Below are 26,042 nucleotides of genomic sequence, written 5' to 3'. Positions count from 1 at the left end.
AGTGACCAAACGGCCAAGCAATCGATCACATTTTCTCATAATTGAACACAAACGATTTTGGAACTGCCGTTTTCATCTTTGAAACACTTGACGATGGAACATATCTTTGAAGTTGTCAGGGCCTGCAAACTTGTTTAATTCTTAGAAAACTCACTTCACTAACTGAAAAGTCATGACTGAATATTACTTGAAGACTCCGGAAAGTTTATGTTCATAATATATTAGTCATCACTTTAAAGTAGCAAGTTGCATCATGTTATACTTATCTGCAATAACAAACTGGATAGGAAAATCTGAAAAATGATGCTAACCAATTTTTTTCGATGATCGTTCGTTGGTAATGAAGCACTCATCAATTGTGAGATTTCAACCAATTCCCAACACTACTAAGGATGTCTTCATGTGAACACTGAAGTACCTATTTGCTGAAGTACCATGTTACATTTGACAATGACAAGTGACACATGCATGTACTATCCACTATGATAGTGCAGCATTACTGACTGAGATAAACAACACATCTCAGCATATTACAATATGTTTAATAGATTTATTTACAGTGGCTTCTAGAGTGCTTGTTTTTTCTTCACGACAGGTAGAGGTATCTTGGTGTATTCCAAATAGGTCTCCAGGAGAAACATGGTGTTGTCCAGCTGAACTTCACAGCTATCCAGCCTGAAACAAACATCGACACTGAGTGAGTGGGTTGGGGTTTACGCCGCGTTTAGCAATATAACAGCAATATCATGGCGGTGTGCACAAGAAATGGGATTCACACATTGTCAACTTAGCCTCAGTATTATTCGTTACACTACTATACTGAGTCTAACAAAACCTTGTGGAAGGTCGCGTCAGGTAACCTTTGAGCGACCTATGACCGTCCAATCAAACGCGAGACAACAGAACGGATTTAACCAATCAGACAACGGCTACTACTTAGGGTTCGGCGGGACTTACAAAATGGATTTACTCTTCCCCGGTCGCCAACACTGATCTCACAACAAATGAAAACCCGCATAAAACAGAGATATATGACCTGCAGAATATATGCTTTTGGGTTTCTGTTGACATGGTTATCATTAGCTAATATTTCCGCAAGCTGGCATCCTTGAATACTGACAAAACGCTATTTTCAGCGACTGTTTACTCACTGTTGCGGCGTGCTCCATGTGCATCACTCGGAAGCGATCGTACGGAAAATAGCATTCGGAATCGTTCGGGTACAAAACTTTTTCGAGGTAAAAGTTCAGAAGGTATGTGCGAATGTGAACTTTTGCGATTTGGTAAGCTGTGTTCTGATTGGTCAATTGAAAAGGTTACCTGACACAACCTTCCACAAGGTTTTGTTAGACTCAGTATAGCAGTGTAACGAATAATACTGAGGCTAAGTTTACTTAGACTGACACATTGTACCCATGTGGGGGATCAAACCCGGGCCTTCGGCAGAGAGGAGCAAACGCTATAACCACTAGGCTACCCCACAACAACACTGACCACATTGATCTGCCAGGCCTCCAGGCTGACCTGTACATGTGAATACTGCATGGTTTCTTTACACGTAATGGTAGACTAGTTTTCATGGTCTGCTGCCTGATTTAGGTTCATGCTAAGTGCCTTACACAAAGGCTTCTAATGCAAAATTTAGCAGCTGTAAGATACCAGTGTCATTGAACTACATACAATGTGACATAGTCAACATTTACAGTTCATTCCGGGACGAGTTCAACAACGTTGGGTGTTAATACCCCAATAAAAACTATACAATCATCTCAAGCTAAGAAACATAGGTACATAATAAAAAACACTGTCCCCTTGATTTCCTGACCAGTAAAGAGGAAGCGATAGGCTATAAACTGATATATATGCAACATTGTTTCTCGTCTACATGTTTGCTACTTAATTGGTGCAAATTTGGCAGCATTTGTCAAGATATGAATAATATGATTAAATGTAGGTAAACCACAGATTCAATACAAACAATATATTCAGTAAATTAACGGGACAAATTCCAGTGTTGAGAAATTCCCACAGATTTTGTCACATCAAGCGTCTAAACTATGATAAATGCCATTATATGCATAAATCATACATTTCTACAGATCCTTGCCTTTGTTTCAGTGGGTTTTTTTATAGAAGAACCATACTTGGCCCTTGATTTTTTAACTCAATATGAGACACAATGCTTGAAGCTTGCCATAGATTATAGTTCCCAAAGTACAGCTTCAATTGTTTTCATCTGTGTGGTTTTATATCTTGAGATGTGTGTGTAGTTTAATAGGGCTATTTACAGTTAGCATCCTGTATTCATACTGACTAGGCATGTAGTTACATCCCTTTCCTTGTACCATGGCACTGGTACAGTAACTCTACCACCTGTCGGGCGGTTGGGTAGCCTAGTGGTTAAAGCGTTGGCTCGTCACGTCGAAGACCCGGGTTCGAATCCCCACATGGGTACAATGAGTGAAGCCCATTTCTGGTGTCCCCCGCCGTCATATTGCTGGAATATTGCTAAAAGCGGCGTAAAACCAAACTCAGTCAGTCAGTAACTCTACCACCTGTCATGTCACTACTGTGTTACAAGCTGCTGAGTCACCTTCCACCAAGCTTATGTTACTGGGGACCACAGCTAACCCAGAATCCCCATGAATAATACATATTAATGCTCTTCCAGATGCACCTCCTTGTAAAGTATTCAAAGTATAAAACTCTAAAGCTACTCATTTGTCTTATGAACTTGGACCCACGAAGAACTCTGTTAGAATTGGTCTTCAGCAACCCATGCTTGTCGTAAGAGGCGAATAACGTGATCAGGTGGTCAGACTCACTGGCTTGGTTGATACATGTCATCGTATCCCAATTGCGTAGATCGATGCTCATGCTGTTGATCACTGGATTGTCTGGTCCAGATTCAATTATTTACAGACCACCACATGGCTGGAATATTGCTGAGTGCGGCATTAAACATCTAACCAAACAATCTTATGACCTTTTAAAATGAAACACCTGAATCAAGTCCTTTCTTGCCTATATGAACTTGTTTTCAAAATTAGAATATTAAATATGGATAGAAAAACAGCAGATACTGTCACACTCAGTCTCTTTGGCTACATTACCTGTGGCTAATACACAAACAGTAACTGGGCGGTGAACAGCAGAGAGTGCTGAACTGTAAAGGACATGTTCATGAAGCAATCTACATACATGTTGACAGTTTTCTTGACTTTATCAAGCTGGGCCCGCTCTGGTGGTGTGATCATCTGTTCAATCTCTTCTTTCTGGGCTGCCTCTCCTCCCTCCTGCTCCAGAGATGCAATGATGGCCTCCACACGCTCCTGCTTGTCCAGCAGACGTCTGCACAACAGTAAATGGATGAGCACAACATTGAGGGGGTGACGTACAACATTGAGGGGTGATGTACAACAACATTGAGGGGTGATGTACAACAGTGGGTGGGTGGTGCACTACATTGAGTGGATGATAAACAGCAGTGGGTGGGTGATGGTGGGTGGTGCACAACTTTGAGTTGTTGATGCACATCATTGAGCGGATGATAAACTACATTGAGCGGGTGATAAACAACAGTTGGTGGGTGGTGCACAACATTGACTTGTTGATGCACAACATGATAGCCTGTACACAATCAAGTTTGAACCAGACATATCAGCGATGTTTTGAGCAACTTAACAACACAGTGTGATAGTTGACTCTTATAACAAGGATAGGTTATTTAGGACCAGGCTCCCCATTGTTGTGTATCTGCACAACAGATATATGCTAGACACAAGCGTGAGAGTGCTATGACAACTGACAAAACAAATGTCAAGGGAACAGATCAGTACACTTTCAAAGTTGTACAAGAAAAAGGGCTTTCTATCATGAAAGTAAGAATACTGTGATGACCAAAACAAACAAACATGACTTACTTGTGATCAGCTACCTCCATTTCTCTTCTCATCATTGCATTAGCGAGGGCCTGAAATAGTGTTGCAGCATGTCACTGATAAGACAACAAACTCTCTCAACCATTTAAATATAATAACACTAATAATTTTTTTTTTTATATTCTCGAGAAAGCAGTATACAATATATGTATAAATGTATACAATATATATACAGAGACTGGAATCACCGAGTTTTTTTGTTATTTTTTAACACATAGATACAACATTCGCTCACATATCCATACAAAAACAAAACAAAACAAAAATGCAGAACATAAATTAATTCGTATTGTCAATGTGTGCTAAATGTGGTATTCGATTTGTAAGTTTACATTTATAGATATGAAATTTAGCTAATAACACTAATAATTAGTATTTCACATTTTACTACTAAGAAGCTGTACTCAACTGTTCATCTTTGAGCATGGTCCATGTCTACCCCACTAGCCATCTTGTGGTCATTGCCTGTTCTACTATTCATGTTGTGCTACAAGTCTACCTTCCTATTTATCTTATGGTCAATGTGTACTCCACTATTCATCTTATGTCTACCCCACTATTAACCTTCAGGTCCATGTCTACCCCACCAGCCATCTTGTGGTCATTGCCTGTTCTACTATTCATGTTGTTGTACAAGTCTACCTTCCTATTTATCTTATGGTCAATGTGTACTCCACTATTCATCTTGTGTCTACCCCACTATTAACCTTCAGGTCCAGATTTAGCCCACTTTTTATCTCGTACAAACCTTGTAGCATCTCTCCAGCAACATGCGAGCCACCTGGTCGATGTCCACCTTAAACAGGTAGAATGTCCTGGATGGGGCATGGTCAGGAGTCTTTGAGATCTCCTGATGAAATAAATAAAGACTTGCTCAAAAGCCTACCTTCTCTCACAGTGAAAGGTGAAACATTTATATTCACGATGGTACATAAACCATGTAGTTTACATATGACAAAATTTGCTTCTTTGGTTTCACATTTTGGATGTTCAGGTTACAGGTTTAACATAGTGCACAAGAACATTATCAGGCATTAAGTGATGAAATCAGATTTGACATATATTTAAAGAGCTGTTTTCAAAGAATGGTAAGAAACTGGAAAAGAAAACGAAAAACTTGCTAGTCCACCAATAAAACATTTTCATCAATACTATTCATCAATAGTTATATCAAAATATCCACTATAATATGAGATATACACCAGTAGTTGTTTAGTGACATAGCAAAAAGGTATTTGTTCTTAGATCTTGAGCATTAAGTTCTGTATCTATCAAAATTAAATGGAAAAACAATTCCAACTGTTAATCATTAGTTTCTTCCTTGTTAGGTAGATTCCTGCTTCTGTCATGTTTCGTGTGCATCATGTTTTGAATGTGACAGACAAGCGTACTGAAGGCAGCACTTACCGTGATGGACACAAAGTTCTCAGCGAACATGCTGTACAGCAGCTCCTTGGCTTCCTTCGCAGGGATCATAGCACACTCCTCTATCTGAAGTTAGCATGCATTCAACTTGAACATCCTTCAATACAACTAGAAGGGTGCAAAGTGCCATAAATCCCCACATTTGCAAATATGCACTTTAATTGTTCTCAAAGCCGATTGGTCAGTTGAAACGACATGACCTTACACTGATACCTTGTTTGAGAACAGTAAATTCTGATATACCAGTAATCCATTATTGTTGATGTCATCCATTATTGTTGATGTCATCCATTATTGTTGATGTCATCCATTATTGTTGATGTCATCCATTATTGTTGATGTCATCCATTATTGTTGATGTCATCCATTATTCTGGATGTCCCATAAAGGAACATTATGTCATCTGAACAATAGGCTGACTTTAGCAGTTTAGCCAGTTTCATACCTCTTTCTGTAACACTATTCTGAAATTGACAATGAATAATACACAGAACAGCCACCTCGAACCCCATAATTAGGGGTTATCTGACCTTCATGAATCTGGCAAATTCCTTACAAATTGTGACAGAATAACCATACGTCCTTGAACCTCCATGGTTATTCTACTGCTACTCTACATGTCATACCACTGTAGTGCAGAATGAAGGCCCAGCGGTGGCACTGTACCCCAATGATGATCGTGGTTCAAAACCAACATGGGTATACTACGTGTAACAATCTCCCCATTCTCAACCAAATTTCTACATGCATTACCCGATGACAGAGTAGATCCAAATACCCAATGCTTGGGCTCAGGACTGACTTCAGTGGTGATCATTTGGTCGCATGGCTACCGAGTATAGACAGTACATTGTTGGATGGTCACTTGAAACTCCATTATGACTTGCTTCATCATGTCCATCACAACGATCATACCACCAATTGATAATTGCTTGACTCCAGGGGTTCAATATTTTTTTAAAAAGCCACTTGCCACAGGGCAAGTGACTTTAAGAAAGTAACTTGTCCTGACTAATTTTCCACTTGCCCTGATTTTATGCCATGATTATGATGATGTAATTATGAAAGAAGAAATCAACATGGTATTTGATGTTAATGTTTACTGGACTATTTATTGAAAAATGATAAATAGCAAAGAAAGATAACTCTACTTTATTATCATTGCGAAATTTAATAGCTACATTTTGAGCAGATATGAAATTAAATCAAAATTTATTTGCAGTTTGAAACCATAAGTGGAAATTATCTAGTAGCCCACGGACAAGTAAGATACTATTATTTGATTGCCCGAAATGAAAGCTGACTTGTCCCGGGCGTCGGGCGATGGGATTTTTGAACCCCTGGACTCGTCAAATATTTTACAATGTGAAAAAACATGTAGGGGTTATTCATTTTCAGACAGAGATGGAAATACAACAGTTGAAGGAATTCTCACCTGCTTCTGCTCCACGTGTTTCTTCAGAAGGAGAACTCGAAACAGTCTCAAACACTTGGAGCCAAACCTACAGATGAATGTGAGAAACTGTATCTATAATAGCATATCTGCATAGAATATAATTCATGGTACTGCTCTTGATACACCTACAGAATACAGAATACCTACCCGCCATATTGTTTAGTGTCACATCACCCTAAACCTAACCCTAAACTTACCCTAACAACCCTAACCAAAAGTAAACTCACATGCTTTCAAAGATGGTGGAAGGTATCCAGTATTCTGTAGTCTTACCCTGCTCTTCTCATCTGTTCACAGATAATACACTGTTTCATTCACATACCTTATCAACTGATGTTTTGTTGTAGCCGATTACATTTGTTCCCTTCAAGGACAAGACGATGCTCAAAGAAGACTTATATACATAAGGCTTTATTTCTGACTGAAGAAGATGACAACTCAACATACAAGTGAACAAAACAATATGACGGGAGAGTGAGAGGGTTCAGTCTCACGCCGCTTTTACCAATATCACAGCAGGGTACACCAGACATGGGCTTCACACATTGTACCCTTGTGGGGAATAGAACCCGGGTCTTCAGCGTGACGAGCTGACGTTTAAACCACTAGGCTACCCCACCGCCCCCCTTTTGAGTGAAGATGACATCAAACAAACCCCAGAACAAAGCTACAGTTCTCACCTTTCCTGCACCAAAGATTCAATGTGTGCCTTGCAGAGAGCTGTGAGAGACTTGAAGATGTCTTGCAATGGGTTAAGGACTGTAAGGACCGTGCTTCAATAATGGGTCATTGTAGTGATTATAACATTTATGTGCTAACTTCAAGTGAGTGTCAGAATCTTAATCATGAATTCTGACAAACCATTTGTAAGACCAATAGGAAGCATACCATCAGATAAATGTATTCAATGTTCAAACCATTTATTACACTGAATATTGATTTTGCCCAAGAGGATCAGCTACTTCAAAGAACCTGTGAATTCTATTCCAAAAACTCACCCAAGAAGTTTACACTTAGTTAGATGTGTCAGTCTGATGTCAACCATCAGTTGGGCATCCTTATTATAAAGTCAACAATGGTAAAAGAAGTCATATTAATCCTTGTGCTTTTTTTGGTGTATATTACTCATTTATCTTTGAAAATATTGGTAATAAGTGAAGGATCTGTAACAATGAAGGTTAGATATGTTAAGGGATACATTCTTTTCCGTAACCATGGTAACAAGTAACGATCTGTAACCATGGTACCAAGTATAATGATCTTTAACCATGGCAACAAGTGAAGGATACTGACGACATACATTCCCCCTCCACTGTCACCCACTTTGCTGACAAAGTCACACTGAAACAGACATGGAACTTCTTAGGAGTACTGACAACCAAGTGTCAACAAACCAGTGCCTGCAGCATGTTCAAAATCACATTCATTATGACAATAATGACAAATTATCATGCATGTATCTTCAAGACAATTACAGTGAAACACTGCTGATCTGGACAGTACTGTACACTATTGTGTGAGTATAACTGTTCAGGGGGCTTTCCTGACTCAGACGGTCAGCACTGATGAGCTGATAAGGTTTCATTGTGAGCAAATTTGCTGGGCATTTTCAGTGTTCTCTTTCATTGGCAGAAACAGCACAAATCACAGGATCAAGAAGAAAATTCCTTACGTTTGTCACAAGAATATATTTGGGTGACATCAGTTTAAAAAATTCTTTCCAAAGACAAAGAGGAAACAATTTAGTTTCATACAATAATGTGTGCATATAAGTGCATACATACAGAATCATCAGCGATAATGGACAGGTACTGTTCTAACACTCTCAAAGTCATCCCCTGGTCTTTGGGCAGAGCTTGGGAAATCTGAAACATAAACAGAGATAGGGAGCATTCATTTATGTCTTATTGCAAAACAATCATTGACTATGAACGCATCCATTATATTGTTCCTTTACCAAATCAGTTCTTCCTTTGTAAAACTGACAAGCATTGGTTGGTGCTGTCAAACCAAGAAATCAGGCAGAACTTGGATTCAAACTCACAATCAGAGGTTTCTGCATGCCCAAGGGACACAACTCTGCACCAAATTGCAGTGCCATAGACAACTGGAACACTCATACTTAGAGTTCTACAAACATTGGTGCTATCATTCGGCTGAAGAATGTACTCCTCTCAGGTTATCATTACCTCGTTGATTGACATCGGCATGGTAACAGGGGCTGACTGCTCCGTCCTCACTTCACTGAGACGAAGCATGGTCCGTACAATCTCACCAGCTTTCTGAAAATGGCAGAAGTCAAGGTATTTCCATATTCATTACAATAAACAGCAGCCAAAGTAAACTTAGGCTCAGTATGATTCGTTACACTGCTATACTGAGTCTAACAAAACCTTATAGAAGGTCGCATCAGCTAACCTTTTGGACTGACCAATCAGAACACAGCTTACTAAATCGCGATAGTTAACATTCGCATACTGTTTGAACCTTTACCTCAAAACCTCGAACGATTTCGAATGCTATTTTCCGCACGATCGCTTCCCAGTGATACACGCAATGAGTAAACAGTCGCTGAAAATAGCGTTTTTGTCAATATTCTAGAATGTCATCTTGCGAAAATATAAGCAAAAAGTAACCATGTCATTAAGAAAACCCATAAGCGTATATACTGCAGGTCAAATATATGTGTTTTATGTGGATTTTCGTCTGTTGATAGATCAGTGTCAGCAACCAAGAAAGAGAAAAGAGTTTTGTAAGTCCCGCCGAACCCTAACAAGTAGTCGTTGTCTGATTGGTTAAATCTGTTCGGCCGTCTCGCGTTTGATTGGACGGTCATAGGTCGCTCAAAGGTTAGCTGACATGACCTTCTATAAGATTTTGTTAGACTCAGTATAGCAGTGTAACGAATAATACTGAGCCTAAGTTTACTTTGACTGAATAAACAGTGGGTTCACATTTTGTATCAGGACATATAATCCTGTGGAAAATAAGATGACATTCATTTCATGACACATTTCTCACAAATTTGCCATTATATATGAATTTCTATCATTTCACAATCACCTAAAAGTTGGCATACAAATTCTATTTGTTTACAGCACCATAAACCATTCATTTCTGCTGATCTAACTCCTGAAACCTTTACTCCAGGAAGCTACCTCATAGACAAAGCCGTTCATCTGATCTGTTTGCAAAGTGAATTGTTGATTATCTAGTGTATTATATTTCTATTCTATTTTGATAACAAGAGGCTGAGACGAAATGCTGAAAAGCATGTATTCAACTAATATATTTACAGAAGCAAGAGTATTCTGTAATGCAACCCTCCAATTTTCCACTAGCAGTCTGTAAATAATCAACTTATTTAAGTAAATTATCAAGTATGGATCAGACTATCAAGTCATTGACTTGCTAATCACTGGCTCTGCTAATGGATGAAGCTCTGCACAAAAGTTGCAGTACCTTAGATCACTGTGCCTTCTATCGATATGCAACATATAAAAGAACTGTAGAATTTAGGAAAGAGAGAATTGTTATAAGTTTGTATCCCCAACCTTATCTATCTTGTTACAAACAGCATCAATGATGGCCTGGTCCCGGAAGTGCTGGTGGAAGCGGTCGAAGTTCACCTGCCAGTACAGACCATCATCAAATGGAACCTGAAATTAGAGGATGCCTTTATATTACCACACACACTTTTTCAGAAAACACTCTCCACTGACTTGACAAAAACATTACATTCTATCACAGATGGCCTTACAGTCTGCTAACACATGCTGTGATTTAGAATGTTGTTAACACCGCACTCTGCAATATTCCAGCTATATGGCGGTCTGTAAATAATTGAGTCTGGACCAGACAATCCAATGATCAACAGCATGAGCATCTGTGCAATTGGGATACAATATCAATGACATGTGTCAACCAAGTCAGCAAGCCTGACCACTGGATCCTGTTAGTCGCATCTTACGACAAGGATGGGTTGCTGAAGACCAGTTCTAACCCAGATCTTCACGGGTTGTTTACATTGCAATACTGTATACATATATTTCCAACATACACTTCGTCTGGACAAAAAGTGAAAAAACTAAGTGAAATGGATAGGTTTGTTGGTTGCCGCACACTGAGCACTAAAACTGAGATCCCGGTATCAGTAAACATGTGAAGTAAAACTACACAAACTAATATACAAACAACTGATGGTTATTGGAGAGCAGAATAATATTATGAAATTTCATCTCACCATGTCCTTTGGGGTTTTAATAAAAGAAATTGAATACTTGGTATAACCAATCAAAATGATTAAGAAAATGACCTCTTTCTCTCCTTCTTCAGTTCTGAGTTTCTTGGTTGGGTTGGAGTGGTCGTCAACTGACCGCTTCCTCTTGGGACCTGAAATTGCACCGCCATTTCTTCTATTCATGTCACCAATAATGCCATGTTATAATGGAAATGTGAAGATAATAACATTAATAATAAAATCTGTTTCAGTTATCTTAGCATACTTTCATTAACATCATTCCTTAATATTTTTCTGCTGCATTTTGGTTAGAGCAAACCATTATGTATCCAATCAAAACGTCTTTCTGTTGGCATTTTAAACATTTAAATAAAATTGACCATGAACCTTTTTGGCAAGAAGGCATTAATACCACCTGCCTGACAAATGATTATTCTCTGAAACAAAATTATTTTCACAGAAACAAACAATTTCATTTCAATTGAAAAGAAGCGGTAGTGACAGAGCATATTCAAAATCTGTGGAAAATCTAGACCATTAATCATTTGGCATTTATGTAAGATAAATGGCAAAATAATAAGGTTCAGGTCTTGTGAGGTCAACTAACCATCTGCCTCTGTTGGGGTTTGGAACAAGTCCTCTCTGTTCTGTGGCGACTGAAGGGAGATAACTCTGTCATTATCACCCTTCACAGGCTCCAAGCTTCTTTGCAGAAAGTGAGTTCTCACCAAACTTGAAAACTTGTCCTTAACCAAAGACATGTTGATCTTAGGATGACCTATGGAAATGAGATATAATTTTTGTTATAAAACACAAATAGGAACAAAAACCAATCATGACTGAATTCTTTTTGCACAGTCTTTACCATGTTTTAGTTGACACAGCATCAGCATGTAAGACTATCCCTTGACACAGAAACAGGGCACAGAGACAGGTAAATATCAATATGTTCATCATGATTATTACCTCACTATTAGGAATGGCAAGATTAACCAATTATTTTAATTATGCATCCCAAATTCACACCTGACAACATGAGACATGCATTTATCGATATATTTTTAACAGCTGCACTGTTTTCTTGAAAGATATATTTCAGGCTTCCGAAAGGATCTGATAATTGTTTGATAATTACTTGGGCTAGCATGACCTTACCATCACCAAGTCCAAATAAATGCATAGCTTTACTTTATTTAATATACTCTCCAGAATCTGATCTGTCTATCAGTGGCTGCAGATACTGGAAAAGATTCAAACATTCGTAATTCAACTGACTTTGTGTCATTCTTGGGATGTAAAAACAGTCTGTGGTTGGTTTTATAGTGCTAGCTCACTGAGATACCATGACGCAGTTAAGCATGAATACCCCTCTCAGACACATTATACTGACTCCGAGTCAACCAGTCCTTGTTTTACCCATTAATGCCGAGCACCAGGCAGAGACAAACAAGTACCATATTTTAACGTCTTTTGGTATGACACGGACAGGGATCTAACCTGCAACCTTCCGCTCTCCTGGCGGACGCTCTAACCACTACACCACAGAGGCGATCGTTCCATTGTAAAACATGCTTACTAGGGACTATGACCCACTGTCTGTTGCTCATTTTCAGTGTAGATCTACTACACAGTGTAACTGAGAGATATAATGTTAAGAGTTCACATGATTAAACAATACGTAAACAATCGAACCATTTTGCTGAACCTAGTCCTCCAAATATTCCCTCTAAAATCTGATGTTTTCACTAATTATACAAAGTAAAACAAATACTTCTGTAGTAACAGTTATCCCAATGGAGGTTCCTAATTAAAACTGATTTCCATCATCCTGGGCTGTTTTGGTCATAAGAAGCAAATAAATAGACTGGATTGTCTGTTCCAGACAGAATAAATTGCAAGCCACAGTCATATACAGTGAGACCTCGGATACCCGGACACCAGATATCCGGAAACCTCGCCTTCCGGTCAATTTTTAGAAAAAACCAATCTCTTACGTTATAAAAGTGACTGTCTATAATGGATATTCGGTTTCCGTTTCCGGACGGTACATTTTACAAACAAACCGGCTAAATCAACACAAAGTTGACTCACCTATCCGCACGAAGCTTTGATCTACCGCTAACCGTAGATAAATAATCTTGTCTAGTGATGTTTAATAGTAAATTTGACGTCTCTACTGACAAAGTCGTCTTCTGTTGTTTGTTCACGCGAAGTGATACGATGTTGTTTATTCAGTCAAAGCAATAAAAGTGCAGTGTGTCAATATTCAAGCCAGTTATGTTGTGATGCTGTTTTTGAATGTCTTTACATGTATAATAAACGCTTGATGATCATAAATATTTTAGATTTTCCTTGAGGTGTATGAAAACCAAAAATCCAGATATCTGGATATTCAATTATCTGGACGATTTACGTAAAAAACGAATGTGTCCGGATATCCGAGGTCTCACTGTAGCTGGAATATTGATGGAGTGTGGCATTAAAATACCATCAGCCCAAACTAATAGCTACATATCATTATGATCAAGATGATAACAACCAAATAAAACAAATGTCTCTACGCACCTGATGCTTCCAGTGCTTCATTGAGACGCTCTGTTACCTTAGAAACGACCCCACTCATGAGACCTTGACCTCCCTGTAGTAGTTCCTCCACCATGAGTTCTGCAGCATCTCCATACAGAGTCTTTGCACAGTATATGTACTTAGGGTATCTAACATGCCACAAAATTCTATCACAAGATATCCCATATTCAATGACAGATTTTTTGTTTTGCTCAAAGTTAACTATATTTTGATGACTCAGCACCCACAGGACTCTCTTTACCTGCAGACAAAAAATACAAATCATTACAACTCTGAATCATTATCTTTCAACAGGTTTACTCAATTTCTATCGGCATAAGTACATTCATCCACAAACAATTGTAGGTAACCATGTATCAGCACATAAAAGCCAGATAACTGCATGTAAACATTTTGAACTTTAGAACACTGTATTTCTTTACAAAACTCCACATGTATAATTCTTTGATACTTGAAAATGTTGATAAATGTATTATTAGCATGATCAGATTATATGCATGCTTTCAGATAGGGCATCACACTGACGTTAGAAATAGATAGATATATTTATGGTACATTAATGTACGTATTTTTGTATTTTAGTGCTATTGTTTTAGTGACATGTTTTACAAATGCCATAATCAAGAAAACAGAGCGTCTTTAGAGTCTGAAAGCCCATAATATGGGGATATAACTAATTAAAAGCACCAGTAAACATACCAACATTTAATACAATTTCCAATTCATGATAGTGTACATGAGGCGGGAAATCAAAATGCAGTTCTTAGATGTTTTGTTCCAATCTATATGGCCACTTGCGTTTGGCAAACCAAAAGCATAGTGACAACGAATCTGGGATTGTTGCCAAAACGTCTAGGCTAAATTAACACTTAAATAAAAAGGAGCCCAGTGATATGGCAAATTCAGAACCTATGGGAGAGTTGCTTCAACTGCCATGAATAGTGACATTGCTGTTAGAGCCATGCTACTGAACCTGTATCACCTCCGATTTTGCACTTACACTGTTGTGAGGAATTTTAGTGTCTGTAGTTATTAAACGGAGGGGGCACGCTCCCTTGGCCATTAGATATTTTCCTATTTTGTAAGGAAGTTCTCCATAAAGGTCTTTCAATATGCGAGCACATAAATCATTTTTACTGCGAGACATTTTGCAAGTTTCTCGGTGTCTCACGCCACACCGTGCAATTTGGAACCGGAAGTTTTCGTCTTGCAAGAACTCCTAACAGTAAAGTAGCGACGCCCACTCTACGGTATCTCTCCTATTGTATGACGATAGTGCATCGAAGCAGAGTTTGCAGATACTCGCGTCAAACGCGTGAAACTTCCGACATGTTCCTGTGTATTGTTCTGAAATATAGCGACGGCCGTTCTAAAAGGGCATCATTTCGTGTGTGTTTCTGTATGCAATAAATAGGAAACCTTGAACAATAATATTTATCACATTTGCAGTAAGTATTTCCGTAGTTTGAACTTGCCACTGGTGTTTCAATGGGCGATGCAGGATAGCTTTCATCACAAACGATCAGAGTCAGTGAGTGGCGATTCATTCTTGGCGAAGTGACAACAACACATTCAATTTACAGTGTTTAACAGGGTGACAATCGCAAAAAGTACAGCGAATAAACTATTGAAACGAGGGTACATAGTGTCTCTTTGGGTCAATAAGTTGGAAATTGTATGATTAAGTCAATAATTCTTAAGGGTTTGTTGATTGGCAGTTTAGAAGTTTATGAGTAATGAAAAAGTTAGGATATTTTATGGATGGTAGCTTCTTTATTAAACATGTATTGTGATGTGCTATTTCGGTACAGATGCTTATACTGTTGTGATGCAAGACTGTATCAAAATATCATATCATATTATAATAAAGAAGTTGTCATCCATAAGGTATCCTACCTTTCTTAATTCTCCTCCATATAGCTGGAATATTGCTGAGTGCAGCATAAAATAAAGCTAAACTCACTCACTCCTAATTCAAATGCATTGTTAAAATGCCTTTGCCAATTTCTAACATTGATGATGGGGGCGTTGGGGTAGCCTAGTGGTTAAAGCGGTGGCTTCAGCTGAAACAGGTTGATGGCACAATGTGTTAAGCCCATTTCTGGTGTCCCCCGCCGTGATATTGCTGGAATATTGCTAAAAGCGGCGTAAAACCAAACTCAGTCAGTCAGTCAGTCTAACATTGATGACATAATCCTTCAACTGGTCTGACTAGTCCTACATATCTCTGTCCTAGTTCCGAGCCCCAGGATGGATTAGATGCCAGACTGGAATAGGCACACAGAAATGTTTTGTTTGTAACAGTCTCATCTAAGAGTTGGATTTTGGAAGCTGTAGAGTCAGTGGAGATAGGAGTGACTTACGGATTTCATCTTACTCATCTTAGATCAGGTGGTCGGGTTGATGAATTGTTATTTTACACCAAAAGTGTGTTATGTTGATAATATCAACCACCTGTTTGTTTTGGCAAGTCTAAATTATATGCAAAGTACCATGATGTAAAACTTAAAACAAAAAATAAAAATTTGTAACCATGCTAAATAAAATGTGTTTCAGATTTTGTTGGAGAAAACCACAATAGGGCAATGTCTGTGAATTATGCTGCTGGCTTGTCTCCATACGACAATAAGGGCAAGTGTGGGATGCCAGAGAAGTATGACCCACCAGACATCTTAGAATCCAAAATCAGAGAGTTAGCTGACATGATAAGGACAAGTCGTCATTTTGTCGCTCACACAGGAGCTGGTATTAGCACTTCAGCTGGAATCCCAGACTTTAGAGGCCCCAAAGGTAATATGAATTTGTTTTTTGCTTCATTTCCAAATCTTCTGTAAGAATGTTGAATGAATACCTAACCACAAGTGCTGACTTGTACTTTTATACAATCCAGATGTTGGCAGCCTGATTCTGTGACATTTGTATTAAGTCAGTTATGTTTAATATATCATTCTATTTATTCCAGGTGTTTGGACACTTGAGAAGAAAGGTGAACAACCACACTTTAATGTGACATTTGAATCAGCTCGTCCCACTACTACACACATGGCACTTGTTGGTTTGGAGAAAAAGAGTGAGACACATTTTTCCCTAAATAACCAAGTAAACTTAAAACAAATCTCAAGAAGAAAAGTCTGAAAGCTATAGTAATAACAATAATAATAGTCACTTTGTATTGCACTTTTCCCTTCTCAATGTCAATGTACATGAATAATAAACAAAAAACTTGAGAACAATGTATTTTGTTTTTGAAGAAAATCATGTTTTGATCATGTGGCTTGAACTTTACATTTGTTGATATTTTCCTTCAGATATACTGAAGTACACAGTGAGCCAGAATGTGGATGGACTACAGATCCGCTCGGGGTATCCTGTTAATCGACTCTCCGAACTCCATGGCAACATGTTTGTGGAAGTGTGTAATAAATGTGGCACTCAGGTGACTATACAAAATTACATGGCACTCCTCTTGCAGTCTTTGTCACTGACACCAATCTCTTTATCATCATGATCATATACAGGTGTTGCGTTAATTAATAGTTACTCTTAAGTGTAGAAATTATTAAGAATTATGCAAGAGTTACTCTTAAGTCTGATAATTTTCTTAAGACATAGTTCAGACTTAAGAGCTTCTTCAGACTTAAGAGTACACTTAGAGTGACCAAAGTGTACTTATTGAGAAAAGTGGCAAAAGGAAAACTCACTGACAGCGGTAAGTTATTTTGAGAATGACAGTATGGGTCATGTGACACGGTCATGTGATGGCGAGGCGAGGCTCATGCATGTAGTGAGTGGGGCTCGTGCATGGAGAGAGAGATGTCAGCTGAGACCATGGCATGGTTAGCAGCATTACAGGATAGGGTCACATGGTTTTCAACCGTTTTACATGTGTTACACCGTTTTGCATAGTAAATAGGAGTTGTAACTGTAATGGACCTGAATAAAGAAGTGGACCAGTGCCCAGAGTTTGTGGAACCTACAGATAGTATATCATTATAAGATGTTGGATAAGCTTGTTTGCTTTTTTTGCATTATGTGCACAATGTTCCCATGACAACCCATGTTTGTTGTATAAGGGGTCTAATGGGATCGGGTGGTCTGGCTGGCTGGCTTGGTTGATGTATGCGATTGTATCCCCTTTGCATAGATCAAGGCACATTGTGTCAGTCACTGTATTGTCTGGTCAAGTTCCAAGTTATTTCCAGAATACAGTCATACAACAGGAATATTGCTGATTGTGGCATTAAACAAACAACAAATACACAAAACAAAACAATGAAAATGTGTCAGGTGTTCTGAATTTCCACCCAGTTACAAAATTATCATTGATGGTTGACAAAAATTGCCACATTTTTCACATTGTATTGAAAGTTGTACCATGGTGACCTATCTATATGATCTGATCCCCGATTGTTTGCAGTACATATTGAGCACCTGTACGCCAACCATGGGGCTGAAGCTGACTGGGAGGAGCTGTACTCAGTCTAAAACCAGGGGGCGCTGCAGGTAAATTATAAACATCTTCATGCTTGAGGGTGGTATTATAGCCCTATGGCTAAGTGTTCACTCATCAAAGAAAAGGCCAGGGTTCAGTCCTTCATGTTAGGCAATGCATGAGGCCTATTTCTAATGTCCCACTCCCACTGTGATATGTCTGATGCCTAAAAGCGGTGTAAAACAATTCTCACCGCATGTGTCTACAGCTGTCATATTTCAGTTTCTAAGTATAGATGTGTTGTCTGAAGTGGAATAAAATTCTTAAAACATAGTTATTAATATCATTACCCTGAATTTACTAAATAGTTCAACAAAGCTCTGGTAGGAGGCAATGGCTGCTTGTTCTGGTAAGACTTAATTTTCCTGTGTAATGATTTGATGGTAACAGTCATATTTCGTATTCCTGTATAGGGGTAAGCTGACGGATACCATCTTGGATTGGGAGGATTCACTCCCAGAGCAGGACCTCAAACAGGCAGAGATAGAATCCAAGTAAGCAGTCAACAGTTTGTACACATATCTTTGTATTTAGGATATCCTTCCTAATTGTTTGTCTCATGCTACCCACTCCAAATTATTGGTAAGATCGCTAAGATTGAACAATCATACTGTGTTCTTTCCATCTTTCTCTCATTTAGAGTTGATGCTTTTGTGACTCCGATAGCAAATATTTTCAGCGTTATGGCATGGGGTTTCTAGGCCAACTCTTGTGCGTGCTTGTCATAGGCCCGGAGAAAGTTTAGACCGGGGAAGAAATGGCCTGCTACACCGGCTAAGCATGTGTTTATTGATGTGACAGATGGAGGATGGTTTTGACAGAGTCTCATGTACAGGCCATAACTGTTGTGCAGGTACCCTGGTTTGTCTTTTTCAAGGAAACACATTGCAACAGACATCCCAATCTGGTAAGCGATGCTGTTATTGGTTGGATGGTTGGCATTACCCATAATGAGTGGTCCACGAAAGAGTGTATAGCAGTAATGCAAAATAATACCTGATTTTATTGAGATTGTTAATGTTACTTTTGTTTCTCATCATAGGAAGGCAGACCTCAGCTTGTGTTTGGGCACATCATTACAGATTGTCCCGAGTGGGAACCTACCTATGATGACAGTGGGTAGTGGAGGGAAGCTAGCTATCATCAATCTTCAGCCCACTAAACATGACAAATATGCCAAGCTAAGAATATGGGCATATGTGGATGAAGTCATGACCAGAGTGTGCAAGATTCTCAATGTGGATATTCCAGAATTTGAACGTCCGGTGGTTACATTAAGTTCAGAACACTCGAAAAGCAAAAAAATATCAAACTATGTTATTCTGGACAAAGAACTGTTTCCAGATTACAAAGGCTACATCAAAGGGTGGTCTGATCAAGGTTCAGAACAAAGCAATGATAATGGTAGCAAGGAACAAACAGAGGTGACAGAGAATAAAAAGTCAGTGAAAGGTGATTTGACTGGCAAGGACAGTGAGGTGAAGGATTTTAAATCATCTGGTTCTAAACTTACTGTCCGGCCTGAGGTATCTCCCCCTAAGCCTTCCACAACAAAACCAAGCCAGGATCCACAACCTCTCAAAGATTTCAGCCGGGAACGGGTTGTGCAGAAACTGATAGAGCAGCAGATATTGGATGAAGGAACTTCACAGCAGACTATAGCAGTAGTTGACCAATCAGGACAGGTGTTACAACCTAACCCCAGCTCATTACCCAATCAACAAGTGGTTTATCCTCCTGTGACACAGAACTGGACAAATACTCCGCCACCTGTTCAACCAGAAATGACATACACCCACAAACGGTTTGGAGAGTTACCACTGGACAGTGTACAGTATCAACAAACAGTGCCTTTGGGTTATGGACAGAGTAGCATCACTGTGCCGACGGTCCACCCATCGATGCAGGCTCCACAAGCCTTACAGGGAGTCCATCAGCCCCTGGTGCACACCACACAGCAGGCGCAGCTGCAGATGCCGCCACAGCAGCCCCATCTGCAGCCACACATGCAGGTTTCTGCATCTCTCCCTGCTGTACAGACACAGGGTGGACACGGACAGCTGCATGGGACACACTCTGAGGTGCAAGCTGCACAGGTTCAGGTGCTCAGCTCACAGACTCACACGCATCAAGGTCACAGTTCACACAACTTGACCTTGACCTCCAATACAGCACAGCATCATGTAGATCAAGCTGTCAGTTTGGGATCAGGGATCCCTGGATTTCACAACAGTCAGGATGACCAGTTTCACTCACCAGATGCAGGGGAACCTAGTGCCAAGACTCGCAGGATGAATGAAAAGACTTACATTAGCCTCTAAGATTGAACTAATGGGAACCTCTGATCCATTAGTAACGATCTGATGAAACTGATCTGAGTAACAACAAAGCTGGTCCCAGGTACAAGGAGCAGCAAGACCCAGCACAACAGACATCTTGGTACAGCTTGGCGTAACACTGCTGCCATCTATCTTGGTCAGGGTGGCGGACTAGTCTAGTGGTTGTGGTGTTTGCTCATGATGCCCAATTCCCCACATGGGTACAATGTGTGAACCACTTTCTGAGTCCCTACCCCGGTAATTCTGGTGGAAAAGGGGGCATAAAACCATACATACTCACTCACTCCACCATGCTGGTCATGTTTATATGTCAGATTCATTTTGGTTGTTTAAAATTAAAGGTCAAATAGTTTTCATGTAGGATGTATGTTGTTGGGCGACCAGGTGTTGTGTTATTTCTACATTTCAGTATGTATCAAGTTATTTTTATTTGTACAATATGCCCAGTTGGGTTTGAAGTGTTCAGAATCAGTGTTGCTATGTTACCACATAGTAGGGAGATCCCATCTGATGCAGCACTGAGAATATCACCCCTGATGTAATCCTGTACTCGTAAACATAATGCATAATTGTATAATTACTTTAAACATGATAAACTATCAGTACTTTCCTTGTTTTTGTCTCGTCATGGAGTGTTGCCTTCACTCACTCACTTTGTGTGAAGCATATGTATAAATGTCGTTCAGTACTTCATCAGTGGAAATATTGTAGGAGACAATCTATTCCACATTTAGCTACATTACAATCATGCCTGTTTCACATAATTACCACAGATATTACTGGTCCAGACTTTACTTATGTGGCCTTATGATGTCATATTGACAACAGCAGCATAAAATAACTTTTCCTCATCATGTTCACTCACTCACTAAAGCTCCTCACCCAGCAGCCTGTAGACTCACTCACTCAAGCTCCTCACCCACCAGCCTGTAGACTCACTCACTCCAAGCTCCTCACCCACCAGCCTGTAGACTCACTCACTCAAGCTCCTCACCCACCAGCCTGTAGACTCACTCACTCAAGCTCCTCACCCACCAGCCTGTAGACTCACTCACTCAAGCTCCTCACCCAACAGCCTGTAGACTCACTCAAGTGTCTCCATTGATTTGTGGATGGAAGGTGAATGGAAGATAAGTGGTTTAGTAACTTTTCATAATGGCAGACATTGTTTGGCACTATGAAACGACCAGGTTGCAGACACTTGGCTATTCCCCAAATGTGGAACAGAACAAATTTAGATTTGGAGGTCTCATAATTCCTTCATCCGTGTCCATCTCTGCCACCATTGCCGTCTCTACCATTTCTTCTATTGTCATTGGCTCATTATCCACTAGAAAGGGCAATTCCAGTTCCACCTTCCTCTGTCCATCTTTCTGGTGTCCACTATTATATATGTACTGTCTTCTTCTTTCCGTTTCTTTCCTTTCCGTTCCTTCCCTCGTGTCCATTCCGTCATCTGTCAGGCTCTCTTCTTCCATATTTCATTTTCTCTTCTCTCATTTTCCTCATGTCTCATCCATCCATTGGGCTCGTTCTTCTTCTTATGGCTCCTCCTGCCGTTGCATTCGTGGCTTCATTTCAAATTTGTTCTCATTTCCTTGTGTCTCCTTCAAGCCTTGTATCATGTTTGTGTCCATCTTTGTCCATACTTCCTTTATTCCTTGGCTGTCTTGGCCTGTGTTCCTCCTTGGCCTCCACCTCCCATCACCTTCTCCTCCTGGGTCTGTACTCAGGCCTTGTGTCCTCCATCTCCGTTTCCACCACCTGTGCTCCATTCTCCTCCATTTCTTGGCCTCCATCCACCACCTGTGTTCGGTTGGTCCTCCACCTCTGTGGTCCTTCCATTTGCATTACTGGTGGCCTCCATCCTGCTGTGTGTCCTGTGTCCACCATGTGTCCTTTTTCTTCCTGGCTGTGTCCATCTGTGTGTGTGTGTGTGCCTCCACCTGTTCCTTGGCTGTCACTGTGTCCTTGTCTTCCTCCATGTCTGCCTCCACCTCCATACCTTCCTTGTGTGTACATCTTGTCTTCTGCCTCCATCTTCCCATCTAGCCACCTCCACCTGTACTAACCATGACTTTTACATTACATCTTGTACACTCCATACCTACTATAAGCCTATCAAACTGTGGCCTCCACTCTCCTGTCTAACCACATCCTACACCACCTGTACTAACCTTGACTTTAACATTACATCTATTGTGCATACAAACTACAAGCCTCTAAACACTGTGGCCTCCCTATCCTAAACAGTGGCCTCCACCTCCCCATCTAGCCACACCTACACCACCTGTACTAACCATGACTTTAACATTACATCTTGTACACTGTATACAAACTACAAGCCTATCCAAACAGTGACCTCCACCTCCCCATCTACATACACCTACACCACCTGTACTAACCATGACTTTAACATTACATCTTGTACACTGTATACAAACTACAAGCCTATCCAAACAGTGGCCTCCACCTCCCCATCTAGCCACACCTACACCACCTGTACTAACCATGACTTTAACATTACATCTTGTACACTGTATACAAACTACAAGCCTATCCAAACTGTGGCCTCCACCTCCCCATCTAGCCACACCTACACCACCTGTACTAACCATGACTTTAACATTACATCCTGTACACTGTATACAAACTACAAGCTCTATCCAAACAGTGGCCTCCACTTCCCCATCTAGCCACACCTACACACCACCTGTACTAACCATGACTTTAACATTACATCTTGTACACTGTATACAAACTACAAGCCTATCCAAACTGTGGCCTCCACCTCCCCCCATCTAGCTTTAACACCTACACCACCTGTACTAACCATGACTTTAACATTACATCTTGTACACTGTATACAAACTACAAGCCTATCCAAACAGTGGCCTCCACCTTCCCATCTAGCCACACCTACACCACCTGTACTAACCATGACTTTAACTTTGAACATTACATCTTGTACACTGTATACAAACTACAAGCCTGCTATCCAAACTGTGGCCTCCACCTCCCCATCTAGACACACCTACACCACCTGTACTAACCATGACTTTTAACATTACATCTTGTACACTGTATACAAACTACAAGCCTATCCAAACTGTGGCCTCCACTCTCCCATCTAGCACACCTACACCACCTGTACTAACCATGACTTTTACCATTACATCTTGTACACTGTATACAAACTACAAGCCTATCAAACTGTGGCCTCCATCTCCCATCTAGCTACACCTACACCACCTGTACTAACCATGACTTTAACATTACATCTTGTACACTGTATGCAAACTACAAGCCTATCCAAACAGTGGCCTCCACCTCCCCATCTAGCCACACCTACACCACCTGTACTAACCATGACTTTAACATTACATCTTGTACACTGTATACAAACTACAAGCCTATCCAAACAGTGGCCTCCACCTCCCCATCTAGCTACACCTACACCACCTGTACTAACCATGACTTTAACATTACATCTTGTACACTGTATACAAACTACAAGCCTATCCAAACAGTGGCCTCCACCTCCCCATCTAGCCACACCTACACCACCTGTACTAACCATGACTTTAACATTACATCTTGTACACTGTATACAAACTACAACACTGTATACAAACTACAAGCCTATCAAACAGTGACCTCCACCTCCCCATCTAGCCACACACCTACACCACCTGTACTAACCATGACTTTAACATTACATCTTGTACACTGTATACAAACTACAAGCCTATCCAAACAGTGGCCTCCCTCCCATCTAGCTACCCCATCTAGCCACACCTACACCACCTGTACTAACCATGACTTTAACATTACATCTTGTACACTGTATACAAACTACAAGCCTATCCAAACAGTGGCCTCCACCTCCCCATCTAGCCACACCTACACCACCTGTACAAACCATGACTTTAACATTACATCTTGTACACTGTATACAAACTACAAGCCTATCCAAACAGTGTCCTCCACCTCCCCATCGAGTCACAGCTAAACACCTGTTCTACTTATTTTGATATCACATAAGTGTTGGATAGAGAAGACATCTGGTGTCAAACAGAAATTGGTATATAACTTTTTGTCAAATGAAGCATAAGAGTTATTTTCATTGCACGGATTGTATTCCATCCAGTCAGTTTCAGACAATATATTATGATGAATCCACCTATTTTGAGGAGTTAAATAACCTTACAAGGACAATAAGATGTAATATGACAAGGTATTGTAGGATCAAAGTAGAACAAAGGGTTCAAATATAAGACACATCCATTCAGAGCAAAATATAGAAAACTGAAAGTGAGCAGTTAATGTTAGTAAAACAGATACATCAGACATTAACAAATATTTGACTACCATACTTATTGCCTGGCCCTCTTACAAACCTTCACCTCCACCTCATCATCCTCATCTCTCTTTCTCTTCCTATCCACCATCTTGTTCAGGGGTCCAGGTCTCCTGCTGGGGACTGGAAGTGACACTCCTTGGTGGCACAGGCTGGTCAGACTGCAGGACACATTGCACTCACTCAGGTTGTTGAAGCTGCTCACTGGGCTGACAGGAAGAGACATGGAGCTTGAGGACAGTAGTGGTCCATCCTGAAAAAGGTCATAGGTGTTACAGAACCAGATGTCTTTGTAAACTATATCTGAGAGGTTGATATCATCTGGCAAACCTGACATGTCTGATTCCATGGATCTGCTAAGTGTGGAACCATAGTTCAAGGAGGTGGTGCTGGAAGATGGGGAGGGAAAAAGATCATTGTAGAATTCCTCCGAATTCTGGAAAAGGGTAGAAGAGCTGGGGAAGGGGTCAGTAAGGCTGGTGGAACTCAGGCTGGAGCTGGTGCTGGCTGGGAGAGACTCATCACTGGGGCTGACAGACCAGATATCTGGATTGACTGATAGAAATGTTGGTGTTAGATCACTGGTGTCAAAGAATGAATTAAATCTGGGACATTCTGGATAAAGGAAGGATTCCTGGTTTTCTAGATACTTGCTGATGGGGCTGTCTGGGGTGTTACTGCCAAACATGGGTGATCTAGGGGTAGGGCTAGTGGTGTTGATGGGCCGAGTGGTGTTGGAGGGGATGGCAGCATCGGTCCAAGTTGTGTGGGGGTAGAGACAGGTACAGCGAGGCTGAAAGTCATCCAGGCTCACCCAACTCTCATTGGGACATAACATCTTGTGGCTCTGAAGTGTGTTAGGGAATAAGGTGTAAATTCTATGCATAATTTACACATGATATTTGTTATCATATATTTTCTTTTAAAGAAACATCAGATGAATGACATTGTCAGTTTTATAGATGTACAATGCCTAATACTAATGACTAGTTTACTTCAGTTACCTTCACAGTTTAGCTCTCTTGGACCAACTCAAGATTATACTAGAGCATCAACTCCAGACTCAAGTCTCACAAGAGAAATCTGTAAAATACAATACATGGACTTATGGATTCCATAAATTAGTCATTGAATAAACCAGATGAACAAATCAGAACCTGAATAAAGCCCACTGCTCAAGAACAACATTCATTGTGATGTGTA

General features: G+C 40.2%; 2 protein-coding genes across 2 annotated transcripts; one reads left to right on the top strand and one right to left on the bottom strand.

Annotated features, from left to right (window-relative positions):
- Positions 1 to 525: 525 nt before the first annotated feature.
- LOC124282388 (DNA-directed RNA polymerase III subunit RPC3-like) lies at positions 526 to 14,869 on the bottom strand. The gene is made up of 15 exons (XM_046718362.1): positions 14,649 to 14,869; positions 13,628 to 13,889; positions 11,670 to 11,840; positions 11,138 to 11,214; positions 10,377 to 10,481; positions 9,012 to 9,104; positions 8,607 to 8,687; positions 8,112 to 8,163; positions 7,503 to 7,563; positions 6,802 to 6,868; positions 5,349 to 5,432; positions 4,690 to 4,791; positions 3,924 to 3,973; positions 3,202 to 3,351; positions 526 to 675 (listed from the first exon to the last, which is right to left on the bottom strand). The coding sequence occupies exons 1-15, from the start codon at positions 14,793 to 14,795 to the stop codon at positions 567 to 569; spliced, it is 1,611 nt and encodes a 536-aa protein (XP_046574318.1). The 5' UTR covers positions 14,796 to 14,869; the 3' UTR covers positions 526 to 566.
- Positions 14,870 to 15,027: 158 nt separating this feature from the next.
- LOC124282387 lies at positions 15,028 to 21,087 on the top strand. The gene is made up of 7 exons (XM_046718361.1): positions 15,028 to 15,096; positions 16,205 to 16,438; positions 16,611 to 16,718; positions 16,957 to 17,084; positions 18,066 to 18,151; positions 18,554 to 18,634; positions 19,183 to 21,087. Exons 2-7 carry the CDS (start codon positions 16,234 to 16,236, stop codon positions 20,459 to 20,461), a joined length of 1,887 nt encoding a protein of 628 aa, XP_046574317.1. The 5' UTR covers positions 15,028 to 15,096; positions 16,205 to 16,233; the 3' UTR covers positions 20,462 to 21,087.
- Positions 21,088 to 26,042: the final 4,955 nt, after the last annotated feature.

The sequence above is a fragment of the Haliotis rubra genome, unplaced genomic scaffold (assembly GCF_003918875.1).
Source record: "Haliotis rubra isolate DU_JTF1 unplaced genomic scaffold, ASM391887v1 Scf3, whole genome shotgun sequence".
Lineage (NCBI taxonomy): Eukaryota > Metazoa > Mollusca > Gastropoda > Lepetellida > Haliotidae > Haliotis > Haliotis rubra.
Note: the sequence above shows the minus strand (reverse complement) of the source record. Positions and strands in the feature narration are given on the sequence as shown.